Source organism: Antennarius striatus, chromosome 2 (assembly GCF_040054535.1).
Source record: "Antennarius striatus isolate MH-2024 chromosome 2, ASM4005453v1, whole genome shotgun sequence".
NCBI classification, from domain to species: domain Eukaryota; kingdom Metazoa; phylum Chordata; class Actinopteri; order Lophiiformes; family Antennariidae; genus Antennarius; species Antennarius striatus.
The window spans coordinates 29,736,032-29,760,292 of record NC_090777.1 but is presented as its reverse complement, the minus strand read 5'-3'; the positions used below and the strand labels follow the sequence as shown (position 1 = coordinate 29,760,292).

The following is a 24,261-nucleotide window of genomic DNA, read 5'->3' as shown; positions in this document are numbered from 1 at the left end:
GCCTCCTTAGAGAACCTCTGGCTGTGATTGGAACAATTCAGGCCACTTTATTTTGCCTTTAATTTATTTAAGCAATATTTATTTGAAAGATTTTTTTAAATCATGTTTTGTCTTGATATTTCATCTGTGGATTTTTGTGTGCGTTTTCAATGCAGTGATTTTTAAATAAGTTCAGTTGTACTTTGAGCACATGTAGCAGCATCATGTTAGGAAACCACTGGAAGATCTTCATTTCTTATTTTTTTACACAGCTGTCTAATATATCTTTGGTTTTTGATGTTTTTGAGTCATTATTATTGTAAAAGTTTGCTTTACAATAAAAAGTCAGTCAGTCCCAGTACTTTTACTTTAAATTTTCATTTCATTTTGTCAAGCCTCTTTAAATCAACCAGCTTGTAGAACAAGATTTTCTACTTTAACTTCTCTGTCGCAGAATTTAAAGGTCAGTGACCGGCAGAAACCTTTCACGGAAACTATACAGCTTTTCTCATAAATATAGCAGGATCTCTGAGGGTGATTAAAAAAAATCTGTTTAGAGTGTTATCTGTCTCCAGAAGGATTGTTGTTAAATTTATCACTAAAATATGGTTTGGAGTGGAAGATCTATATGTGTGAATTCAGAAATGAGACAATCAGATCTGTTTTAAAGGCTACAGTCATCAACTGATGCACAACACCTGACATCTCCAGCAGAAGTGCTGGCAGTACATTTGCATTGTGGGTAATGTAGGCCCAGGTTTTGCAATTCAGTTGCTTCTGCACTTTTTTAAATGTTAGCATGAATAAAGCACTAATGACCTGTACTATATGCACACATAGGTTCCATCCTGTTGTCAAAGAGCCACAGCGTTCAGCCTATTTCAGTGTTCCACTCCAGTTAATGGGGTCGAGGCCCAGCAGCTCTCTCTCCTTCTGGGCCTCTTGGGAGCGTGTTAGTGCTCTGTCTCTCCAGCGCTGCTCCATTAGCTACAAACACAGCCAATAGTAAAAAAGAAAAACGCTGAGCACCATTTTCAGTTTAGAGCAAAAAAAGTATGTCGAAAGATTTTAATGTAGGAGGAGCAGAAAGGCATTTAGGAGACATCCAGTCAGATGTGTGGGCAGCTTTACCCTCTTGTTCTCGTCTCTGTAGACCGTCATGGCTCTGCTGTGCCGGATCCGTTCCTCCCTGTCGCTGCTCAGAGCCAGTCGGTCCAGTTCTCTGACATATTGGGCTTCCTTGCCTTTGCCAGCCAGCTGCAGCTTCAGTGCTGCACACTTCTCCTCCATTTGCCTCTGCAACTGCTCTCGCAGCTCCTTCCTGCAAGAAACACCTCTCCTCTGTTACGAATGAATGCTAAAGAAGCCTCCTGAGGTGAACCATTTATCATTTGGGATAAAATAAAAACAGGTACAGGAGAGGAAAATCAGTCACTGCTTTCTTTGTTATTACCTGTACTCTTCTCTCTCGCTGCTGGTCCCATAAAAAGGTTTTCGCCAGGTCTGATGATACCTAAAAATTATCATCTATTAGCGCTCGAAAGCAAAGAACAATCGATATGATGAAACTAAAGTTATTGATCTGATGCTCCCACCTGTAATTCTCTCTCCTCTGCAAGATGAGTGTCCTCTGTTGGTTGTGGTGGTGAACGGTCGGCGTCTCCAGGCTGACGGTGCGTTTGTGGACCACAGGTGGATGTAAAGGGTTCAGTCTGGTAATAGTCTAGGGAACAGATTGATGCAAGCATGCTTTCCTCCTTCGCTCCAATCAATCACCAGCTTCTGTTCAACCAGGGAATGCTTCACTCATCCATAAACGCTCACCTGATTGCTCGTACAAAGGCGGGCCGAGTCTGAGATGGTGGGAAATGTCCTGGGGCTGACCACGAGGCAGCGACTCCTCCACACAGGAGGTATGTTTTGAGGAATACACACCGGTGTGGAAGCTAAAGGGATGACTGCTGTGGGGAAAGATGAACACAAATCCAAACCATCCATTTCCTCACAGACGAGACGATCAAATGTGATCATAGCAGCTTTAAATACAGCTTTTCTCTTACGTAGTTTCAGCATCTTCAGCTCGTCAAGTCCAGTTTGTAGAATCAAGATTCTCAAAGTGTCAAATCCTGAAATCCTTAAAGCTGGAATTCTTTTGGTAATAAACTACATCACAAATAGATAGAAAGTGAATGTACTGGTGCTGGTTAGAGATTAATCCGTGACATGCCTGTGCATTCTCTAAGTGTTTTGCAGTGGCAACAGTTGCCTTGGTAATCAGGTTACCCCCCCCACCCCCCAGGGAGAACAAAGCTGCTATAAGACATCTGAGGTCATGCTTTAGTACTCTCAAAAAGAAATATCACCAGCCAATGAATAAAGCAGATCCACTCAGACCAAACCGCCTCAGTCAGCATTTAAACCACATAAAAATTTTATTACAGCGTAAAAACTTTTAAAGAGCAGACGTCTTCATAATCTGGTTAAATAACAGTTACGTTTGTGACTTCATCATAATACCGGGTGGATGATGTTTGTGTTCATGTAATGTAACTGATTCCATGAGCCGGGACGCCTCCGTGCTTCAGATTCCAAGTGTTTCATTGTTTTCCCACAGCCAGGAGTGGTATTTATTCAACATGTGATCTTGAGGAGTCACCTTTGATTTAAAAAAAGAGAGAGAAAAACAAAATATCACATTTTGGCATTGATTGTAATCAGCAAACTAATACCAGCCACAAAAAGTGAAACAATGGTCATTCCTCTCACCTGTCTCCATTCTCCTACACAGAAGATCCGGTACGAGTCGTTGCCATACTTCCCGATACCATGGAGCTCGATGGGGTAACGCCACTGCTTAGTGAGATACTCATCTAGAGGTTAGAAAAAAGACTGAGAGACTGCTAAGACTAACATCAGCGACACATTAAGTAATAGTACTAAAATTACTGAGGACAAATATTGCAAATATTATAATACTAATATAAAAAATAAAAATCTAATCATTTTATTTCCTCACAATGTAAGAAAAATTAAAAACATTCACTAAACTTCACTTATAAATGAAATGAGTGAGAATATTTTCTGTATATGAATACATTTATAATATATATAAATATATAGATAATACTACTTATAATAATAATATAAGACAAATCCTGCAAACCCTCACATCTGCACATTCACCTGAGAAGCGGATGAGTGTTTTGGCTCTGAGTTCATAAAGGCCCAGTGGCTTCATGAGTTCAGACATGGGCTTCCAGTCAGCCTCCCGGGTCACCTCTGCAGTGGGATACCGCTCGAAGAACCGCCACAGGACCGGAACGGCCATCTTCCCTACAGCAGTGGAGCAGTTTGTACCCGCCTGCTGAAATAATAAAGGTGTGTGAAGACAGGCTGGATCTTACCGCTCGTCTTGTTCAGAAAAATGGTCGCCACCAGGAGCTTCCAGCTGTCGTGGAAAAGTGTTTCCTGTACAAGGTTGTAAGGAGATCGAGGGGGTGTCCACTTCCTGAGAGCCTTCCTCCTGGGGGGGCTGAGGGCTTTAAACAGAATAACGATCGGTCTTTAAAGCACAAGCAGCTTTATTTTATGTTAATGTGTGATGAAGCACTTTGACCTTACCATCTCTGGAGGGCTTCCTGCTGAAATATGGACTTGTTTTCCGCTTGTTGTCCACGCTCTTTGACTCTAGGCCGACGGGGAACGTTAGAGTGTAAGTCAAAAATGATTTTGTTATTCCACACAGGTGTTGGAAAAATATTCTCTATCAGTGGATCAGAAATATTTCTTCAATCCACACCAGACCCTCTTCATGAAGGAGACATCAGGGAGATTTTGTGTCCAGATTAAGTTCAAGCACTATTTATGACGATGTATAAAAATATATATACAATATATATGCATGCAGGAAGGAAAAAGTATTTCCTCAGTAATGGATGCAATAAACCCCAGAGAACTGGAGCAAACTTGCAGCTGATGCGTAGAGCTCATACTTACTATTCTGGGAGTCTGTCACATGCATGCCGCCTCCTCCGGTGTTGTCAGGTAGCAACACCTCCTTCACATTGTGGTGACTGTCAGCAACAGCATCCAGTTGAGAATTAGGTTTGTCGTCACCTTCACCACCAATCTCCAGCTCCTCTTCACTTCGTTCCAGCTCACACTTATTCTCACTGTCAGGTGCGGGAACAGCAGAATGCTGGGAGTGTGTCTGTGTGCCTTCTGAGACAGTCAAAGTGTTTGGAGCGTTACTGGTGGGAGCCCGTCTGAGTAGCTTCTCTCTCAGCAGACCAACCCTCTGAGGGGACTTCAGCAGCGTTGCATCATCTGTTATGGTCAAAGACACAGCTTGTTCTTGTGGTACCGCGTCAGCATTAATATGATAAGCAGCTTCTGAACTTTCTTGATGGGCTTTAGCACATTTGACGGAGGATGGGACTTTTTCAGTTTGATTTGGAGGCTGATCCAAACATTCATTTGCATCTTCCTGCTGTCTGTCTGTGTGATTCTCCCCGCTGATCCTCAGAGTATTGATTTCTCCCTTGGAAGCAGTGAAATTGAAAAGGCTTATGTCTAATTTCTCCTCTCTGTTCTCAAGGAGAAAGGCATGCAGGGATGATCTGGACCGGAACTTTAGCCCTTGAGGACTAAATGACAGAAAGATCAGTTTGACGGTGATTTGACTCAATCTGACCTGCAGACAGAGCATTCCAGTAAAATACTGCTTCACCTTATAATGTAGACGTCCATTTTGCCAGCTGTCTTGCCTCTTTTCCTCTGTCTCACCTCTCTAATCCAGCCGGGGGGCATCCGGGGGGTGTGAGACGCATCAGCATCATCCACCAAACCTTGTGCACTTGTGTCTGAACTCGATTCCAGGTGGAGATCACAGCTTGCAGGTTGCATTCTGAGATGTGTGAATAGAAATAGAAACACACACACACACACACACACACACACACACACACACACACACACACACACACACACACAACCACACACACACACACACACACACACACACACACACACACACACACACACACACACACACACAGTATATGTTTCTGAGCAACACAGTTGTGGATTCTAGACGGTAGCATGTGAGCCGATTGCTTTTAGCTCGTTCATTAGCGAACACTGTATATATATAAATATAAATATATACAGAAAACTAATTTTAAATGTAGACGTTATCACAACAATTTGTTTTTTAAACTACATACATGAATTTCGGTCAGCCTTTAACTTCATCTCTCTCAAGAGCACGGCGGCTGCCGTCGGTGAATTTCTTTTCGGTTCCGCTGTTGTCCACACCGGACTGGAGTCATGGCGGACACACAAGCCGGAAGTAAAGGACAGGTCTGAGTCTGCGCAGTATGAACCAGACGCGAAGGCGGAGTTCACTCGAAAAGCGTCCGAAGAAACAACATCCTGTTGATCAAAGGACGGCTCTGAGTCGTGAAAGCGGACTGAAGCCGCAATAACCTGTTGATGAACGACTCTCCGTTGTGTTTGTCTTTAAAACGCGGACATGAGGGCCGTTCTAGCATGGAAGGAAACAATCAGCGACCAGTGGTGAGAGTTTAAGCGTCCATGTTCACGTTGTCACCTCGGTCCCTGGCTGGGATGCACCGCTAGGTGGTTAGCAACCACGGTTGCTATGTAAACGGTTGCTATGTTAGCATTAGCCGCACGACTCCGTTACCATTCATAACTAATTGTTGTATAGTTCTCTTTTGTCAGATATATCACCAAATGTTTGCCGTATCAATAGTCGAGTACTACCGCTAGTGAAGCACCAATCTATGTATAACACCAAGTTAATGTAATGCTAATGCTAAGCTAGCTGTGTCGTAAATAATCAATACTTATAAGGTCTGCTGTGTTTAGCTGTTCTTATGTGATCTGATTATTGCAGATATCTGATAAATAGTAGGCTTTGTATAACAGATAAATATACTTTATAAAGGGCGTTTTTTAGTGTAGTTTAACTCAACCCTAAAAATCCAAAGGTATTCAAAAGAAATTGGGAAAGTAAAACTAATTCATGTTTGGCATCTCTTTCATAATGTTTTGATGATGAACAACAGATCAGCGGGTCAATTCATTAAATAAACTCTCCATTATTCTCTCTTTGCAGTGTTTATGATCTTGCCTTCAAGCCAGATGGCAGCCAGCTCATCATTGCTGCAGGGCTTCGTGTCCTGGTACGACTCTCCTGTTTTATGTGCCCAAAGCCAACCTCTGAAGAATAAGTACTTGATCGTTAGATTTGATGTATTGTATTTTTTATTGCAGGTTCATGACACCGCAGATGGAACTCTTATTCAGCCTTTGAAAGGACACAAAGACATTGTGTATTGTGTAGCCTATGCTAAAGATGGTACTAAACTTGTTCTGAATTTGAACGGTACATTTTGCTGAATCAGGCCTCACTGTCATCTGATCAACTGCTTCTTTCTCCTGCAGGGAAAAGGTTTGCTTCAGGATCAGCAGATAAAAGCATCATCATCTGGACATCTAAATTGGAGGGTATTTTAAAATACACGTAAGTATTTTTATTACTTGTTATGTTATTATTGGTAACCCTTACTGTGTTCATTTCCTATTGAATTTATTCTATGTGTGTTTATCTGCAGCCACAATGACTCTATCCAGTGCATTGCGTACAACCCTGTAACTCACCAACTTGCCTCATGCTCCTCTGGGGACTTTGGTGAGTGTACTCTGAGCTGGAGTCTATGGGTTCACATTATATACTGTAAATCTATATTTTAAATAAATTGATTTATGGTGCATTGCATGACTAATATACGTTTTATATTTATAGGTTTGTGGTCCCCAGAGCAAAAGTCTGTGAATAAACATAAAGTCAGCAGCAAAATAACATGTTGTGGGTAAGCAAAGTCTGTAATTTATGTTGATAACATTGATATATTTTACTGTTACATATTCCTGTAGAAGGCTTTGATTTGATTAAAGATGGACAAACGATGGCCAGTACCTCGCCCTTGGCATGATGAATGGAGTGGTGAGCATTCGGAACAAGAACGGGGAGGAGAAGGTGAAGATCGAGCGTCCAGGAGGCTCCTTGTCTCCTGTCTGGTCCATAGCCTGGAACCCTTCTAAGTGAGTCCCTCCTGATCATTACAGTGTTGGACAGCAGGAGAAGCCACAGTCCAAACAACATGCCAATGACAGGAAGATGCATCTGAAATGAATTTCTTTGGATGGCCAACAGGTGGCAGTAGTCATACACTACAAGTTGGGAAGGCTCAAAACAGAAGTGTGTGTGCTTCAATAGCCACCATCAAGGACTATGAGATAGTATTTTAGAGAAAGCAGCAGGCAGAGCGATTGGAAATTTGAAGGAAAAAGGAGCCAAGAATTAGACACATTGATAATGTGCAGTACATACAGTATTATTGGATTACGTCATGGGATATGATTTGGAACCATTAGGAGGTCAGAGAATGAGGTCAGCCAGGAAGTAGTTCCTCTGGGGCTGCTTATATCCATCTAATCCTTCACAATACAGGGCTTATACTGTATGTACTGTAATAGAAAAAAGATGGCTCCCACGCTCTGCATCCGTGTCTGTTCTTAGTTTGAAATGAGAACATTATCATCATTACAGAAGCAACCGAAGCCAGTGCTGCACTGTAAACTGTATGTAAAGTTATTTCTCGTTATTTTCCCAGAGATGAACACAATGACATTCTGGCTGTGGCAGACTGGAATCAGAAGCTGTCCTTCTATCAGCTCAGTGGAAAACAGGTGAATATCATTGGTCCATGAAGTTAAACGCTTCAGTTGTGAGTCACCAAATGTTTTACCTAAAAAAATAAATGTGGTAACCCAGCTATGTGCATACAGTATATCCACAGGTCACATCATCGTTCATACTGCTCCAATATGTTCTAATAAAATAAACGTCTTCTGCCACAAAGTGTTTAAAAGGACATTTTGGTGAACGCCGATTCCATTACTTGGGAAGACAGATAACTGAGGAACACTGTTTTCACAGTTATGGCAATAGAATCTAATACTTGAGGCTGCCTATCATTTCAAAATGTTTGGTACTGGAAACACTTTTCTGGGTTTAAGACTTCTGTTTCCTGCTGCAATCAGTCTGTCAAGGTCTATTGAAACCATAACAGTACACTGGAAGTGATCCTGCTATGCTTTAATGCCCCCCCCCCTCACTGTCCCTCCTTCCTCCTAAATCCCCTGAAGGCAATATCGTAATTATGGACAGATATGCTCTGTTCATAACTCTGCCTTTATGCCCGAGGCTCACACATTGTCATCAGCCTATTTATCTATTGAAATGAACATTCTGTTTTGATTACAACACCAGGACTTGTTCTTAATGAAAGGGGGCTTTTTTTTTTACCACACAGAAGCAAAACAGATGCTCTGAGTTGGGGGAACTAATATGATGTTGTGCAAATACAGTATGAACTCTGATACAATCGAGGCTTTAAAAGCAGGAAAATACTTTCAGTCTTGCATGGTCTGTTCATCAAACACCGTGAGGCATGTCTGAATGTATGTGGTCATTAATGCGTGTCTGCTCAGACAGACAGTAGGACGTATTGGAATAGACCCCCCCGGGGGGGGCAATTTACAGTATGAGAAAGACGTGTTTTATCTAACTGCAAACGTTCTCTTTTCCTCTTTCAGATTGGAAAAGACAGGACGCTCACGTATGACCCGTGTTGTGTCAGCTACTTCTCCAAGGGCGAGTACATCGTCATTGGGGGGTCAGACAAACAGGCCTCCCTCTACACTAAAGACGGGGTGCGGCTGGGCACCATCGGGGAGCAGAACGCGTGGGTGTGGACGTGCCGAGTCAAACCCGACTCCAACTTTGTGGTGGGTTAACAACACGCTAAGTCACGTGTGGAGACCTCATCACGCTGAGAGAATTAGGAAAATGGAATGCGAAGCTCCGTTTCTGTCTGCGTCCCAGACCTCGTCCTGATTCGCTACAAACACGTCATCTTATTTTACAGTAACACCTTCGCCGCCGCCACATTGGGCTGAAAGTGATGAGGCATGCAAGAGCAAATTGGTTGCTGATGGCGTCTCTCAGCTCTCCTGTGTGGATGCTTTAACAACAGGAACACTTTCCCACTCCCGGTCTTTTCTTAGAGGTGTTAATAGAATGCACCGTTGCATTGTTATCTCTTATCTAGGTGTTGGGCTGCCAGGATGGGACCCTCGCCTGCTACCAACTTATCTTCAGTACAGTTCACGGCCTCTACAAGGATCGCTACGCTTACAGAGACAGCATGACTGATGTCATTGTCCAGCACCTCATCACAGAACAAAAAGGTGCTTTTATCCACATAATGCTGAGTTTATAATAGAGCTTCTGTTCTATTGTTGTACCCCCCCACTACCCCCCACTCCAGTCTGTGGTAAGTTGTGTGTATCTTGAAGCATCACGGTTGTAACACATCCAGTATTTTCTAAATGAAATTCGTAACGTTATTAAAAGCTTTAATATCATTTTGTTCTGTATTTTTTTCTTCTCATATCTGCCCCGGTCATCCAAAGGCTGTTTTTGTAATCGCAGGCTATTTTTCAACTGATGATACCTCCTTTGAAATTTAATATAAGGATTTGTTTTAATAAAGCAGTGTCAGCCCATTTTAATGAATACATTATTTTTTTTACACACAGCATCGCAGCACAGCTGAGATCCTGACAATAAGCCCTGATAAGACTCATTCACGCCGACGGTAATTCAACTGTCCCCACCCTCCTGACGTGTCCCCCGCTTTGCCTTCATTTCCTCCCGTCCGCAGTGAGAATCAAGTGTCGCGAGCTGGTGAAGAAGATCGCCATCTACAGAAATCGTCTGGCAATCCAGCTGCCTGAGAAGATCCTGATCTACGAGCTGTACTCGGACGACTCGGCAGACATGCACTACTGCGTCAAGGAGAAACTTTGCAAGAAGTTTGAGTGTAATCTGCTGGTGGTTTGCTCCAGACACATCATCCTCTGCCAGGTGAGAGGAAATAAGAGTCCCAAAACCAAATCAGAGCACCTTTTGCTCTGCAATTTTCCTCACATGATGAGACAAACTGTTTTCTTTTAGTTACGCCACTCAAAGCTAAATTATTCTGACCTCCTCTGATGCTCCTGTTTCTTTGTAAATTGCACGAATGCAGAATTGGCAGATTAAACAAGAGGCCCTTTTTAAAAAAATCTGATTGAAACCGAGTGATTTGGATTGTTAGCGCTCCTTACTGCCTGTATGGCCTGGAGAAAAAAGATAATATCATGAAATTACTGGTTTCTTGGATGTTCATGCTCAGTTTGCTAAAGGCTTTGGCTGAGCTTGCCCCCCCCATTGCTGCCTCTCCGCCTCTCAGCCCTCTGGATGAAGTGAGACAGTTGAATGAAGAGGAAAAAACCCAAGTCTATTGAAACAGTGGGTGTCCCACTGGGGACCTCTCTGCTTCTCATCTCCGTGTGTTTGACAGACGCTGGTGGGGGGGTGCAGCCATAACACAGAGGTTATTTTCCTTTCAATCTGTCTGTGTGTGACAGAGGTGCTTCAGAACTCTTGAAGACGAGCTCATGTTTCACGCTTCAGACAGCTCTTAGAGCTCATGAATGGGCTGTTCTTGTATCCATGGCGTACGTCTGTCAAATCAAAGCTTTTTAAAAAAAAATTTCCCAGCATGCCTTTGTGATGCTGAGCCACAGTTAGCAGCATCTCGTTTCAGACATTTCATATTGTTTTTAATGTGTATTAAATGATTGGATTAACGGAAAATCGTTTGGTGGTTTGTATTGTCGCCCCACCCGTCGTGTCGTGCAGGAGAAGCGGCTGCAGTGCATGTCCTTCAGCAGCGTCAGGGAGAAGGAGTGGGTGATGGAGTCTCTGATTCGCTACATCAAAGTGATTGGGGGGTCTCCAGGCAGAGAGGGGCTGCTGGTGGGGTTAAAGAACGGAGCGGTGAGTATGTGGAGACGATACTCTCCCTCCTGAAGTAACCATAGAAATGTCACTGGTGTTCTCGGTTCTGACGTCTCCCTGCTTGTCTTTGTGTTTCTGAGTTAGATTCTGAAGATCTTCATCGACAACCAGTTTCCCATCACGCTGCTGAAGCTGTGCACATCGGTGCGCTGCCTGGACATGAGCGCCTCCCGCAACAAACTGGCTGTGGTGGACGAGCACAGCACCCTCCAGGTCTACGACATCACCAGCAAAGAGCTGCTGTTTCAGGTCAGTGTGAAGGATAGAGCTGGGGGGTCAAACTAACTTTCACTGGGGGCCACATCAGCATCACAGCTGTCCTCAAAGGGCCAGATGTAACTAATAAATGTAACTAAATGTAACTCAGTGTAATGTAACTAAATGTAACTACTCCTTAATGTAACTAATAAATGTAACTAAATGTAACTCAGTGTAATGTAACTAAATGTAACTACTCCATAATGTAACTAATAAATGTAACTAACTGTAACTCAGTGTAATGTAACTAAATGTAACTACTCCTTAATGTAACTAATAAATGTAACTAAATGTAACTCAGTGTAATGTAACTAAATGTAACTACTCCTTAATGTAACTAATAAATGTAACTAAATGTAACTCAGTGTAATGTAACTAAATGTAACTACTCCTTAATGTTAAATAACTGAATTTCTGACTGATTCTAGTTCCAAACATTACAGTTAGACAGAAAAAACATGTTTGTTTGTTTCTCTGTTCTAACATAAATCCTTTTCATTTGTCAGGTTATTAAACCCACAGAACTCCATCAATCAAGGATCAAACTATCAATCAATAAAGAAAAATAACATCAGACACGAGTTAGGACATTAACTTTGTTCACGTTTCTGTCAGAGTTAAAACAGGCAGAATTACTGCATTGTGGGAAATGTAGTTTTGGTCAAAGCACAGTTTTGACCTGTTTATTTTTAAACACTCTGACCTTTTATTCTCTCACGGGACACAAAGAATGCTGTGGTGGGCCACATTTGGCCCCCGGGCCTTGAGTTGGACACATGTGGGATAGAGGAAACAGACTTGACTGAGTTTAGAATACGTAGCATGTGTACCGTGGGAGGAAATGTAATGTATAGGAGCGTGAATAATTATTTACACAAGCCAGAGGCACACATCTTACTCTTGTCTGCTTTCCACGGTCGATCGCTCTCCCCACTTCCCTCCTTTACCTGCCGTCCTTCCTCTCTCTTCTCCCTGCAGGAGCCTAATGCTAACAGCGTGGCCTGGAACACACAGTGCGAGGAAATGCTGTGCTTCTCTGGCAACGGTTATCTTAACATCAAGGCCAGCAATTTTCCTGTCCACCAGCAGAAGATGCAAGGCTTTGTGGTCGGCTACAATGGTTCCAAGATCTTCTGCCTCCACGTTTACTACATGTCTGCTGTGGAGGTTCCCCAGGTACGGCACGATGGTGTTCCGTTTGTCAAGCAAAAAAATTAGTAGAGTGAATGATTTTCTATCAGTTATTAAGAAATATGAGGTGAAAATATGACTGTGTTGCTTTTCTTTGCCTAGTCGGCGCCCATGTACCAGTACCTGGAGAAGAAGATGTTTAAGGAGGCCTATCAGATCGCCTGTCTGGGTGTGACAGACAGCGACTGGAGGGATTTAGCCACGGAGGCCCTGGAGGGGCTTGACTTTGACACCGCCAAGAAGGCCAGTCGCATCCTCCCACATCCTCCCAGATCATCAGCGACCTGCGATTTAACACTTTCATCTTTGACAGAATGGTTTAAGAAAAAACTTAGCAGCATCAGCAACACTGCCTTTAATTAAATCACAAGCGTCATCGTCTGCAAACACGTCAGTTTACAACATCTGGCTGTCAAATAGAAAGTCGAGCAAAGTTGAAATTAAACATTTGAGAGAACAAACACTGAAACCAAGATGAGACCTGAGACACTGATGGCGTTTCTTTTCCCATTCCCAGGCCTTCATCCGGATCAGGGACCTGCGCTACCTGGAGCTGATCAACAGCATCGAGGTAACCCCCCCCCCTGACGCCCGTCTGCGTGGCGTAAGCTTTTAGCTTGCTGCCAAACAAGATGACATCAGGAGACGGGGCCGCTCGTGTTTTGACGTTCACACATTTAATCGATGGGCTTCAGCGGCCGGGAACGTAAACGAGTGTGAAGAAAACTGCATTAAAATAAATACCATTTGTTCTGACGGATGCCGTAAGTGTTGAGCCGCCTGAAAACAAAAAAAAAAGAGTTTTTGAAGAAGAAGCCAAGATGTTAGTACCTTCAGCTTTGTTTAAGTCGTGTGGTTAATGTATATGAGTGTTTTTTGTGTTTGTTATCACATACCAGTGTTTGTGTCAACTGATTTGCAGGACAGGAAGAAGCGGGGCGAGAGCAACAACCAGCTGTTCCTGGCCGACGTCTGTGCCTACCAGGGGAAATTCCACGAGGCGGCCAAGCTTTACAAACGGACGGGCCACGAACCCAGAGCCCTGAGCATGTACACCGACCTGCGCATGTTCGAGTACGCCAAGGTGATCCAAACACACACTCACATGTAAACACACACATGTAAACACACACATGTAAACACACACGTGAAACACGCCTCGGGATCAACAGACTGAACAACACAGGCAGTCTTGTGTGTTTTAGGCGTGTAGAACATGTGTTTCTCCTCATCATGGGCAGTCATGCCAAACTGGGGCCCCCGCGCCGTGTTCAACTGACCCCCCCTTCGTCGTCTGTCTTTCATCTCCTCGTATATCATCCGATCAGTCCACGATATCCCTGGGCAACAGCTTACACACATAGATGCAGTTGTAAATGAAGCACAAATGGAGAGAAATAAGGCGAGCATCCGCTTCTAAATGAATTCTTTGATGGAGGGGGGGTCAGTTAGGGTCGAGACCAATTCCTGCTTTATGTTTACGTGCAGCAGGACGCTTTGATCATCAGCGTTACTTTGTCATCGGAGCAGATAGAACAGCCGTGACTCGCTCTGATTGTGTGTTTGATGTGGCTGCTGTGTGTTTATGTGTGTGTGTGTGTGTGTGTGTGTGTGTGTGTGTGTGTGTGTGTGTCCATCTGGTTCTATAGGCTGTTTGTTTTCTGTGGGACGGACACTGGAGGGGGGAGGCCCAGCTGTTTGGGTTGCTCTCTTCCTCCCGTCTCCTCCTTGAACCGCGTTCAGACCGTCTGAGGTGGTCAGGACGCGTTATAATCACACCTGTGTCGCAATGGATCTGAATCTGTGTCATCCTGTCAGGATTTCGTCGGAACGACGGACCCGAAGAGCTCCCGCATCCTGATGACCAAGCAGGCGGACTGGGCCAAGAGCACCAAGGAGCCGCGGGCAGCAGCGGAGATGTACCTGTCAGCAGGAGAACACCTGAAGGCCATAGACATCATCGGGGAACACGGCTGGGCAGACATGTACGTGTCAGCCATTCAAAAAACACGCTGTGTCCAGGAGATACTCCTGCTAAACATTAACAAACTCATCTTTTTTGAGAGTTTCCTTTCCTATTATTAACTATTACATTCAAGGCATATTCATTAATGTAGTGAAAATGCATATTTTTCACGATTGTGCAAGTAATTGGAGTGAAATTCAGCGGCGTGGCTCAAATCTAACGGGTCAGATGTGGAAGCTGGTGTCCATTCACACCGTAAACCTGCTGGGTTCCATCTGATAGACACACAGTCAACCCAGAAACCATCAGAGCCGTCAGAGACGCTCCACGTGAAGCATCGACAATTTAAAACCTGCATTAAAAAAGCTTTTTTGTTCCCCATCTGCAGTTAAAATGACGACAAATACATTTCTCATTTTTTAAAAGAAGAATGTCAACAGGTGATACAAAGCGTGTTTTATCACTTCACGTGTTGAATGTCATGTGGTCGAATCCCTTTGGTCGCGATACGTCATCGTATTAAATAACATTCAGAGCTCGTCTCCGTTTCTCAGTCGGATCAGCGTTTAAACGTTTATTTGACGTGTAAATAGTGACTGAGAAAGAATCCAGGGAATGAAACCTGTCTGTTTGCTGACACACACACACACACACACACACACACACACACACACACACACACACACACACACACACACACACACACACAGTGGGAAAGCGGAGTGGGAGTGTGTGTTGTTGAAAACAGGGCGAGGCGATAAGCCTGTCCAGCGGTCCGACCGGTACCCCCCCCCCCCCTATCAGCCCTATTGTCTGCATCATAAGCCTCAACCCCCACCAGTTAGAACCAACAACCTCAGCAGCTGATTAGATTCAGCCGGTGACCCCGACCAGTTCAGATATTTTGGGGTCACGAACATAATGTGAAATGTGGGACCACCGTGTGAGGGCTCATCTCCATTATCTCCCCCCCTCCCAGGCTGATCGACATCGCTCGCAGGTTGGACAAGGCGGAGCGCGAGCCGCTGGAGAAGTGTGCGCTCTACTTCACCAGGCTGAAGCACCACGGCTTCGCCTCGGAGACCTACTCCAAGATGGGGGACCTGCAGGCCCTGGTGCAGCTGCACGTGGACACCCAGCACTGGGAGGAGGTTTGTCACGCTGGAACACACCTGCTCCGCTCATCATGGGACACACACCATATATACGGTATATATAGCACCCTGAGACAATCACATAAATATCAGGCGTGCCCCATAAGGCTGTGCTAAATAAACTGCTGTGGTAGTCAGAAACCAATATCGTAAAACACTTCGTGTTCACAGCTCGCTCAGGTTCGCACAAATCTCCAGAGGTTCACCGTTCAGCTCACGTTTGTGGTCAGATTTCATCACATAGTGACAAATCTAAACCACATGTGTTCTTCAATCCTCACCCACAAAAAGGTTTTGTGAGCGAGATGAGAATCCTACAAATTTCCACCATCGGCTTAAAGCTCTGCTCTCCCCCCAATCAGATTTCTCCATCAGGGTGGATCAGGAGCTCAGACGAGGAGAAACCGTTTGCTATCTTTAATCGACTTAGAGGCGCTGCAGAGATTTGCATTCTGAAACGAGAACATCCAAAAACAGAACGTCACATCGTGATCCGGGGGGGTTCTGTGGTCGGGTTTCGTAAGTCTGCATATTTATTCGATCATGGGGGAGGCAAAGAGACGAGCGGGGCGAGGCCGGCTTTCACACAACTGCTAGGATTTATGTGTATCACTGGGGGGGGGGGGGGGGCATGACAGGACATTTCTGCATGGGCCGTATAGATGCCATTCACTGCACACCCCCTGTAAGACAAAAATCCTTCTTTAAATGGCGTAGTGTTCTCCAGCGTGGGACACACACACACACACACACACACACACACACACACACACACACACACACACACACACACACTCTGTGTCGTCATTGTGAGGCCTGACAGGTGTGATTTTGCCTGCGTGACGTTTCTGTCAATCAGTCTGTATTTCGGGCAGCGATGTTTCCGGGAACGGAAGGACAGGAAGTGGATCTGCTGTTGTGTTTGAGCGTGAAATGAATTCCACTCAAACATTTGATTTGGTGCCAGCGGGTTGATTACCCATCAAACCCGTTTCAGTCAGAAGGAACGCGTTTCTGAGTCACGTGTGGCGAATGAGCTGCAGTCCAGCTCTGAGTAACGTGGATGACTCTTCCCTACGGGCTCATGAGAGCTGCTCATCTGATCTTTTTTTTTTCAGGCCTTTTCTTTGGCGGAGAAACACCCCCAGTTCAAAAATGACGTGTTCGTGCCGTACGCCCGCTGGCTGGCTGAGAACGACCGGTTTGAGGAGGCGCAGAAAGGTGAGCTGGCATCTCCACCGAGGCAGCCTTCACGTGGATGGCGCCTGCGTAATGTCAGTGTTCAGAATGATTTAATACAACGTCGGAGCCCCCCCCACCAGCCCGTGTTTACATGTGGAAGTGATAAAGCCAGGGCCGGCTCTGGACGCACACACGTTTCACTTCCTGGATTCTCTGCATCCGCCGTAGAACATGATCCTGTTTGCTGGAGCAGAACAGAGCAGAAAGACACGCATGCCTGTAACCCCCCCCCCCCACGACAAGCAGCTCTGATGATGATTACAACTGTAACCATAGTTATAATCAGCTCATAGATTTATAATTATGATCCCAGCAGGCGTATTTCCTCTTCCCCTGCCTGTGTGGACGCCGCTGAACGGGCCTGATTGTAGCGGCGCTCGCCTCACCGGCGTGCGTTCAGCTGATCGTGTGTATTTAAGTCGACGCGGGATTAAGTTACCCATGATTGTAACTGATTCTGGCCTCCGCGCTGCTCTCCACGCTGCAGCCGCTCCAGGATGGGTGTAGAAACGATTAGCGTCAGACCGCCGGGGGCTTCGATCGGTCACAAAATGAGTTTCTGGACGAACATGAAAAGTTTGTGTCCCGCAGTTTGACCCAAACCAACCAGCTGATGGACCTTCAAAGATCAGCTCATGAGTGTTTAGTTAGTTATTTTTAAGGAACTCCAGACAACAACGGCTGCTGTCTTCAACGTCTGCTCCAGCTGGTGATTCATCACCCTGTTGGTGGGGGGGCTGGTGCTCAGAATAAACCAGAAGCACCAGATAATTATGACTTTTATCCCGTCAGGTGGACTGATTAATTTTATTACCATTAGTATGTCGTGACCCCCGCTGGGCTGGAGGTTGTAGGGTCACCCCCTCCCCCCAAAGCTGCCTGTAATTACTGTCTGACAGGAACACGGAACACGGAGCTCATGTTTACGACCAAACGTGAAGGAACAACCTCCAGACGTGTGTTACTGATTACAAATGAGACTGTTTTAAGGTAATGGGACCGTAAACGTTCATGACCTCACCTGATTGGTTCTTTTAGCCGCTCCACTGAAATAGCAGCGCTAGAGAAACTAATGACAGTTATTTAGAGCGGGACCATTTCAGATCCGGTGCTTAAACACCAAACCAGTGATACTTCAGAGCCACACATGTCTGAGAATCTTGAAATCCAGTGATGTGAGTGCTCACTAACCCTCTGACATCACTTCCTGTCTGCCGCTCCTCAGCGTTCCACAGAGCCGGGCAGCAGAAGGAAGCCGTGAAAGTCCTGGAGCAGCTTACCCACAATGCAGTAGTGGAGAACAGGTTCAACGACGCGGGCTACTACTACTGGATGCTGTCGATGCAGTGTCTGGACATCGCCAGAGGTGTGTGTGTGTGTGGGGGGGGGTCGCCGGCTGCTGGGGTGTTGCTCCTCGCTGACGCGTCGCTGCATCTGTTTGTGTGACTCAGAAAGCGAAGACCAGATGGAGGAGATGCTGATGAAGTTCCAGCGTTTCCAGCATCTCGCTGAGCTCTACCACGTCTACCGCTCCATCCAGCGCTACACGGTGAGGAGGCGCCGCCGCCGGGTCCGCCCGGGGGGGCGTGGGGGCACGCCATTGGCTCTCAGACTCGACGGGCTGCACGCGGCGGCGCCATATGGATCCGGTTTGGACGTAAACACGTGTTCAGGAAACATGTTTTTGTTACGCCCGGCCAACGGGGGCGTATCGGGTTACGGGTGTGCGTCCCCCCCCCCCACGCCATCCATACACGTCTGAAAAAATAACGCATGATGGAAGGAAAGGAAATTTCACACACACACACACACACACACACACACACACACACACACACACACACACACACACACTCTGTCGGGGACCTGAAGTGTGTATCGTGTTTTGAGGGACGTTTTAGATGTTCACCTGTGAGAATGTGAGAAACAAATCCGTTGTCGATGGGGGGGGGGGGGCAGAAACGGGGGTGGATTCAGGTCGAGGCCTATGGTGAGAAAGATTTGCCCTGTATGGAGCAATCAAAATGATTCACATTCTGAGACCTCTATGACCCCATCGCCATGGTAACAAGCTTGGTGACGATGGCCACCTCATCTCTGGTCTTCTCCGACCCCCCCTCTAACCCCCCCCAGCTTTAACCTACTTAAACACAAGCTTTTTGTGGCGATGAGAGGCGTACGGGTGACCTGGCCTGTGTCAGCGTCCTGTTCGTTGTTTCAGCGCTCTGACACACACACACACACACACACACACACACACACACACACACACACACACACACACACACACACACACACCCGTGATCCAGACCAGAGCAGGAAATCACTCTATCTCGCTTCAGATCTCACAGCAGGCTCTATTGATGGTAACTACCACCCTGTGGGGTATGAAGCTGTCAGTGTTCTGCTGGTGACGGGGCCCGGCTTGAATCTCATGGGTGAATGGGTGAGGCTGACGGGTGAGGCTGCTCTTAGAGCAGGTTAATAAAACGAACACGACCTGAGGGGGGGCGATGTTAAACTGAACCGGAGTCAGAATTCTTCCTCAGCCGTCTGTCGTTGTGTCTTCAGGACGAACCCTTCAGCTCTCACATGCCGGAGACGCTCTTCAACATCTGCAGATTCCTCCTGAACAACCTCACCAAGGACGTACCACCAGGCATTTCCAAAGTGTATCCTTCCACCTGAGAAAGTAGAACCCTCAAAGCAGGAGATATGAAGAGTGTTCTTAGAATAAAGTATTGTTTGGCCCGTCGTCGCCCCGGACCAAACAGCGGGGGTGAAACGGTGGATGTGAGGTAGACGTGAAGAGAGAACGGACGATCCGGCGCCGCCGTGGAAACCGCGCTGCCGCCGAGACAATGAAAGAGGTGATGATGGGGAGGAGGAGACAATGTCAGCACGAGTCCCGTTCTCCACCGTCAAAACAAACGCTCTGATTGCTGAGGTTTGAACACACATCAACGCCCTAAACAATGTGTGTTAATTCTACACAAATCCTCCCACACCCCCACAGCGGAAACGCAGGAGGAGGAAGGGAGGTGCAGACCTCTGAGAAGGAACCCAGACGGAGCGGCTGTGGCCACCGAGGTGTTTTATACACTCAGATTTATAGATTTCATTCAGCCGGGCCGCAGCGTTACAGAAAAGCTGCAGTAAACAGCGTTAAGGGGGGGTGGATGCGCCGCCATCAGCAGCTGTTGGGTCGAACCGAGTGTGTGGGAGGAGCTGAGAGGAGAGGAGAGGAGCGGTGTGAGGTCGTCCAGGATGGAGGAGCGTGGAGCCGTTTGGAGCAGCAGCCCAACAACCCGTCGCCGCCGCTACTCGCCACCGCCACTCGCTGCTGCCACTCGCCGCCGCCACTCGCCGCCGCCACTCGCTGCCGCCACTCGCCGCCGCCACTCGCCGCCGCCACTCGCCGCCGCCACTCGCCGCCGCTCATCCAACAGCCTGCATTTGAATATGAAATACACAACTTAAACACTAAAACCACAAATACAGTCCAGGGATTGTCCACCTGCATTATTTAGCGTTTACAGAACGAGGAAAGGCACTGGAGGGGACTCATAGAAGAAACTTATCATTTAAAACTTTAGATCTACGTTTCCCTTTGTTCTAACATAAATGTTTGGAGATCCAGCAAAATTTCATAGAAATAACAAAACAAGAAATCAGGAGGAGGATCGTGTGTAACAGATGGGATTTTAACTGTTACGTCTGTAAAACGGCTCCAAACCCTCTAAATTATGAAAAAAAACTAAAACATTTATCAACCAATAGACATTCAGACTTCACCTGTGTAGAATTAATGATATATAAGTTACATAAACAATGATGAAGAATGGAAAGAAACACAAAAGTCAGGAGAACACACGAGTTACGTCTTTACTCCACCAACCAGAACCAGATCCAGTCTCACTGATGTCGTATCCATCCGCCAACACGCGGTAAAGAACGAGATCCGGTCTCACTGATGTCGTATCCATCCGCCAACACGCGGTAAAGAACGAGATCCAGTCTCACTGATGTCGTATCCATCCGCCAACACGCGGTAAAGAACGAGATCCGGTCTCACTGATGTCGTATCCATCCGCCAACACGTGGTAAAGAACGAGATCCGGTCTCACTGATGTATCCATCCGCCAACACGTGGTAAAGAACGAGATCCGGTCTCACTGATGTCGTATCCATCCGCCAACACGTGGTAAAGAACGAGATCCGGTCTCACTGATGTCGTATCCATCCGCCAACACGTGGTAAAGAACGAGATCCGGTCTCACTGATGTATCCATCCGCCAACACGTGGTAAAGAACGAGATCCGGTCTCACTGATGTCGTATCCATCCGCCAACACGTGGTAAAGAACGAGATCCGGTCTCACTGATGTCGTATCCATCCGCCAACACGTGGTAAAGAACGAGATCTGGTCTCACTGATGTCGTATCCATCCGCCAACACGTGAGGTTTCTACACAGTAACGTCTGAGTGAAGCTCTATTTGATCTTCTGACGTTCTCCTTCACCTGTCCGTCAGTAACACCTTGTATGCTTTGGCCAAGCAAAGCCGAAAACTGGGCGCCTACAAACTCGCCAGGTATTCCTACGAGAAGCTCCAGGAGCTTCATGTTCCCTCCCGCTTCCAGGAGTCGGTGGAGCTGGGGAGTCTCACCATCTGCACCAAACCGTTCCACGACAGCGAGGTGTGTTCCCGCGTGTGTCCTGGGGTGACGTTGCTCCCAAACGTCTGAACGCTCCTCTGAACCCGTTTCCTGCAGGACCTGATCGAGGGCATGATGTGCTACCGCTGCTCCACCAACAACCCCCTCCTGAACCACCAGGGCAGCGTCTGCATCAACTGCAGGCAGCCCTTCATCTACTCAGCCTCATCCTACGGTCAGACACACACACACACACACACACACACACACACACACACACACACACACACACACACACACACACACACACACACACACACACACACACACAGCGGTGAGATGTGTGTCTTTAATGCAGTATCATCTGTTTGCACACAGAGGTGTTGCCTCTGGTGCAGTTCTACCTGGAGGGGGGCATCAGCGACGAGGAGGCGGTGGCTCTGATTGACCTAGAAGTGCCTCGTATGGATCAGAGGGACGCACGCTGGCGTGACGTGGACAACGGCGGTATCCTTTGGTTACCCGCTGGGGGTAACTGCATGAACACACACACACACACACACACACACAGTCAGAGTGAGGGAGTTGTCACGGCGACGCTCCCTGGAGCCTCCATCCTCTCTTGGACTCGGACCATGTGACCCCCCCTCTGCCTTATGACAGCTCTAAGAAGCTGCGTTGGCCTCATTTCTGTGCTGGCGGGTAAGCTGTCAGAGCTAAGTCATCTTAGCTCTCCAGCTAATAGGGTTAGCGCGGCTCTGCTGTCTCATCTTAATGACACTAACCCCCGCAGAGCCGCAGCCGCAGCCCTGGGGGGGATTAACCTGCATTAGCCGACACACACTCAAGGGCAGCGGGGTCTGCTCTGTTCTTCCTGAGCCGCTGACTGACAGCCCGGCCGATCGGCCGCCTCTAGAATCGTCCCCCAGCTGTACCTTCAGAGGAGGGGTTCTGTTTAAAGATACCCATTTGTACCCAAACACCCCCGACATGCACAGATGTTGTTCGCTCTTGATCAAACCCAATCAGAGCTGCAAGCTTTGAGGACGGACGACGTCCTGCAGGAGACGGAGGACGACCCGTTCACCGCCAAAATGAGCTTCGAGGTAAAAACAGAGGAGATTAAATCGTTAATATACCAGCTGGAATATTTTAATCCAGACGTGTTGGTGTGTGTGTCCCAACAGCAGGGCGGCTCCACCTTCGTCCCGGTCCAGGTGAGCCGCTCGGCGCTGCGCTCCATGAGCAGGAGGGACGTCCTGATCAAACGCTGGCCCCGCCCCCTCAAGTGGGAGTACTTCCGCTCGCTGCTGCCGGACGTCAGCCTCACCATGTGCCCCACCTGCTTCAAGGTAGGCGACACACGTGACGTAGGACACGCAGGAGGGTCCGTCCAGGCGCTGTGATGATTCTGGGTTCTGTGGTTCCTGGTAGATGTTCCACAGCGAGGATTACGAGCTCCTGGTGCTTCAACACAACTGCTGTCCTTACTGCCGACGACCCATCGACGAGCAGAGCTGAACCATCACGCGTGTTTCAGCCGTGTTGTTGGGGTTAGGGTTAGTTCCCGTCTCCACTCCAGCAGCTGGATCCAAACTCTAAACTCCAGACAGCTGTGAAATGTTTCCCTTCAGGGATTAAATCAGTATATAAAATAAAATAAAAAAACTCAATCGTTCATGTTCTCTATATTATGATCTAACGAGAACACATTACATGCTGTTTCCTTGAGTTACTTCTCAAGAGCAGTAATACCTGTAGAAATAAAACTGCACCACCAGCAAATCAGTGCAGCTGGATTATGGAAATCAGATTATCTCGGGGAGTCGCTGGTTATATCATGTAAATGTAAGTAATGTAAAAATGTTACCCTTGAAGACCATCTACAGCGTTCCCAGGGTTGTTTTTTACTGGAGGTGTACAGCGTGTTTTAGAATGTATAGTGGTTGTGTGTAATATATGTGATGTTTTTATATTCTAATAAAAAAATAAGCGTTTTGAATAAAATCCTTTGATATGTTTCCATGACGTTGTCTTTTCTGTGTGATGACACCTGGACACCTGGTCCAGCGGTCCCCAACCACCGGGTCATGAACCGGTACAGGCCCGCGGGCCATTAGGTAGCGGGCGGCAAAGAACATTCGAATTATTCTGGGTTTTTTTAATTTATTACAAGTCTAAAGATATTTTATTTTGAAAAGTTAACTTCTGTATGGAATGACGCTGCCAGTAATTCTCATTATTATTATTGTTTCATTGACTTGTTCACCCTTTTCTAGAGAAATGATCGGCGTTTCTTACGTTGAAGGTAGATTGGAAGTCGCTATATTTCAAAATAAAACTCACCACGATGCGACAGCCTCATTGACTTCTATGCTGCTCTGCAAAAATGACACACACCCTAACAAAAGAAGAAAAAAAACACGCAATGTCCACATTTTTTGGCAGCAGGAATATCTGCAAACCTTTTCATACACGAAACTCCGGAAAACTTCGATGAAGTCAGGATTGACGGACTCCTCTCTGACTTGAGTCATTCTGAGTATAAACAAATATAATCCCAATAAAAAACACAGTAAATCTTAATAAAGTGATCACAGGTATGAAGGAGGGCGGGGGGACACCCCCAGGTTGTCTTTGTAGTGGGGGGTTGGTTCCATAAATGTTTTGGTCACGATTCCTCCACCTGTGGAGTCCTGGGGTCATGATGTTCTGGGTCCTCAGGGCGGCCCTCACCAGCTGGGGGTGTGGCTCAGAGGGATGAGAGGAGGACCTCAGACCTGACGTGATAGGATCAAATCCCACGGCATGACTC

The 24,261-nt window shown here is 46.6% G+C and overlaps 2 protein-coding genes across 6 annotated transcripts; one reads left to right on the top strand and one right to left on the bottom strand.

Moving 5' to 3' along the window:
* Positions 1-826: 826 nt before the first annotated feature.
* mbd4 (methyl-CpG binding domain protein 4) lies at positions 827-5,323 on the bottom strand. Of its 5 annotated transcripts, XM_068340768.1 has the most exons (13): positions 5,205-5,323; positions 4,709-4,885; positions 3,976-4,625; positions 3,601-3,666; positions 3,384-3,518; positions 3,163-3,312; positions 2,746-2,849; positions 2,040-2,635; positions 1,804-1,940; positions 1,575-1,646; positions 1,433-1,492; positions 1,111-1,300; positions 827-966 (listed from the first exon to the last, which is right to left on the bottom strand). In XM_068340768.1, exons 2-8 carry the CDS (start codon positions 4,882-4,884, stop codon positions 2,561-2,563), a joined length of 1,356 nt encoding a protein of 451 aa, XP_068196869.1. In that variant the 5' UTR covers position 4,885; positions 5,205-5,323; the 3' UTR covers positions 827-966; positions 1,111-1,300; positions 1,433-1,492; positions 1,575-1,646; positions 1,804-1,940; positions 2,040-2,560. The 5 variants fall into 5 exon arrangements, with proteins under 5 accessions (XP_068196869.1, XP_068196861.1, XP_068196877.1 ...); XM_068340760.1 differs by lacking the exons at positions 827-966; positions 1,111-1,300; positions 1,433-1,492 and having other exon boundaries at positions 1,575-1,702; positions 2,040-2,142; positions 2,497-2,635; XM_068340776.1 differs by lacking the exons at positions 827-966; positions 1,111-1,300; positions 1,433-1,492 and having other exon boundaries at positions 1,575-1,702; positions 1,804-1,937; positions 2,040-2,142; positions 2,497-2,635.
* A 77-nt stretch (positions 5,324-5,400) lies between these two features.
* ift122 (intraflagellar transport 122 homolog (Chlamydomonas)) lies at positions 5,401-23,448 on the top strand. Its single transcript, XM_068329388.1, has 29 exons — positions 5,401-5,556; positions 6,122-6,188; positions 6,280-6,364; positions 6,451-6,529; positions 6,621-6,697; positions 6,812-6,878; positions 6,964-7,110; positions 7,683-7,758; positions 8,668-8,859; positions 9,183-9,321; positions 9,798-10,000; positions 10,820-10,957; positions 11,063-11,227; positions 12,215-12,412; positions 12,530-12,670; positions 12,945-12,998; positions 13,350-13,511; positions 14,246-14,412; positions 15,373-15,544; positions 16,666-16,768; positions 18,015-18,155; positions 18,241-18,338; positions 19,361-19,461; positions 21,323-21,488; positions 21,564-21,681; positions 21,825-21,953; positions 22,476-22,552; positions 22,634-22,798; positions 22,881-23,448. The coding sequence occupies exons 1-29, from the start codon at positions 5,513-5,515 to the stop codon at positions 22,965-22,967; spliced, it is 3,558 nt and encodes a 1,185-aa protein (XP_068185489.1). The 5' UTR covers positions 5,401-5,512; the 3' UTR covers positions 22,968-23,448.
* The last annotated feature ends 813 nt before the right edge of the window (positions 23,449-24,261 follow it).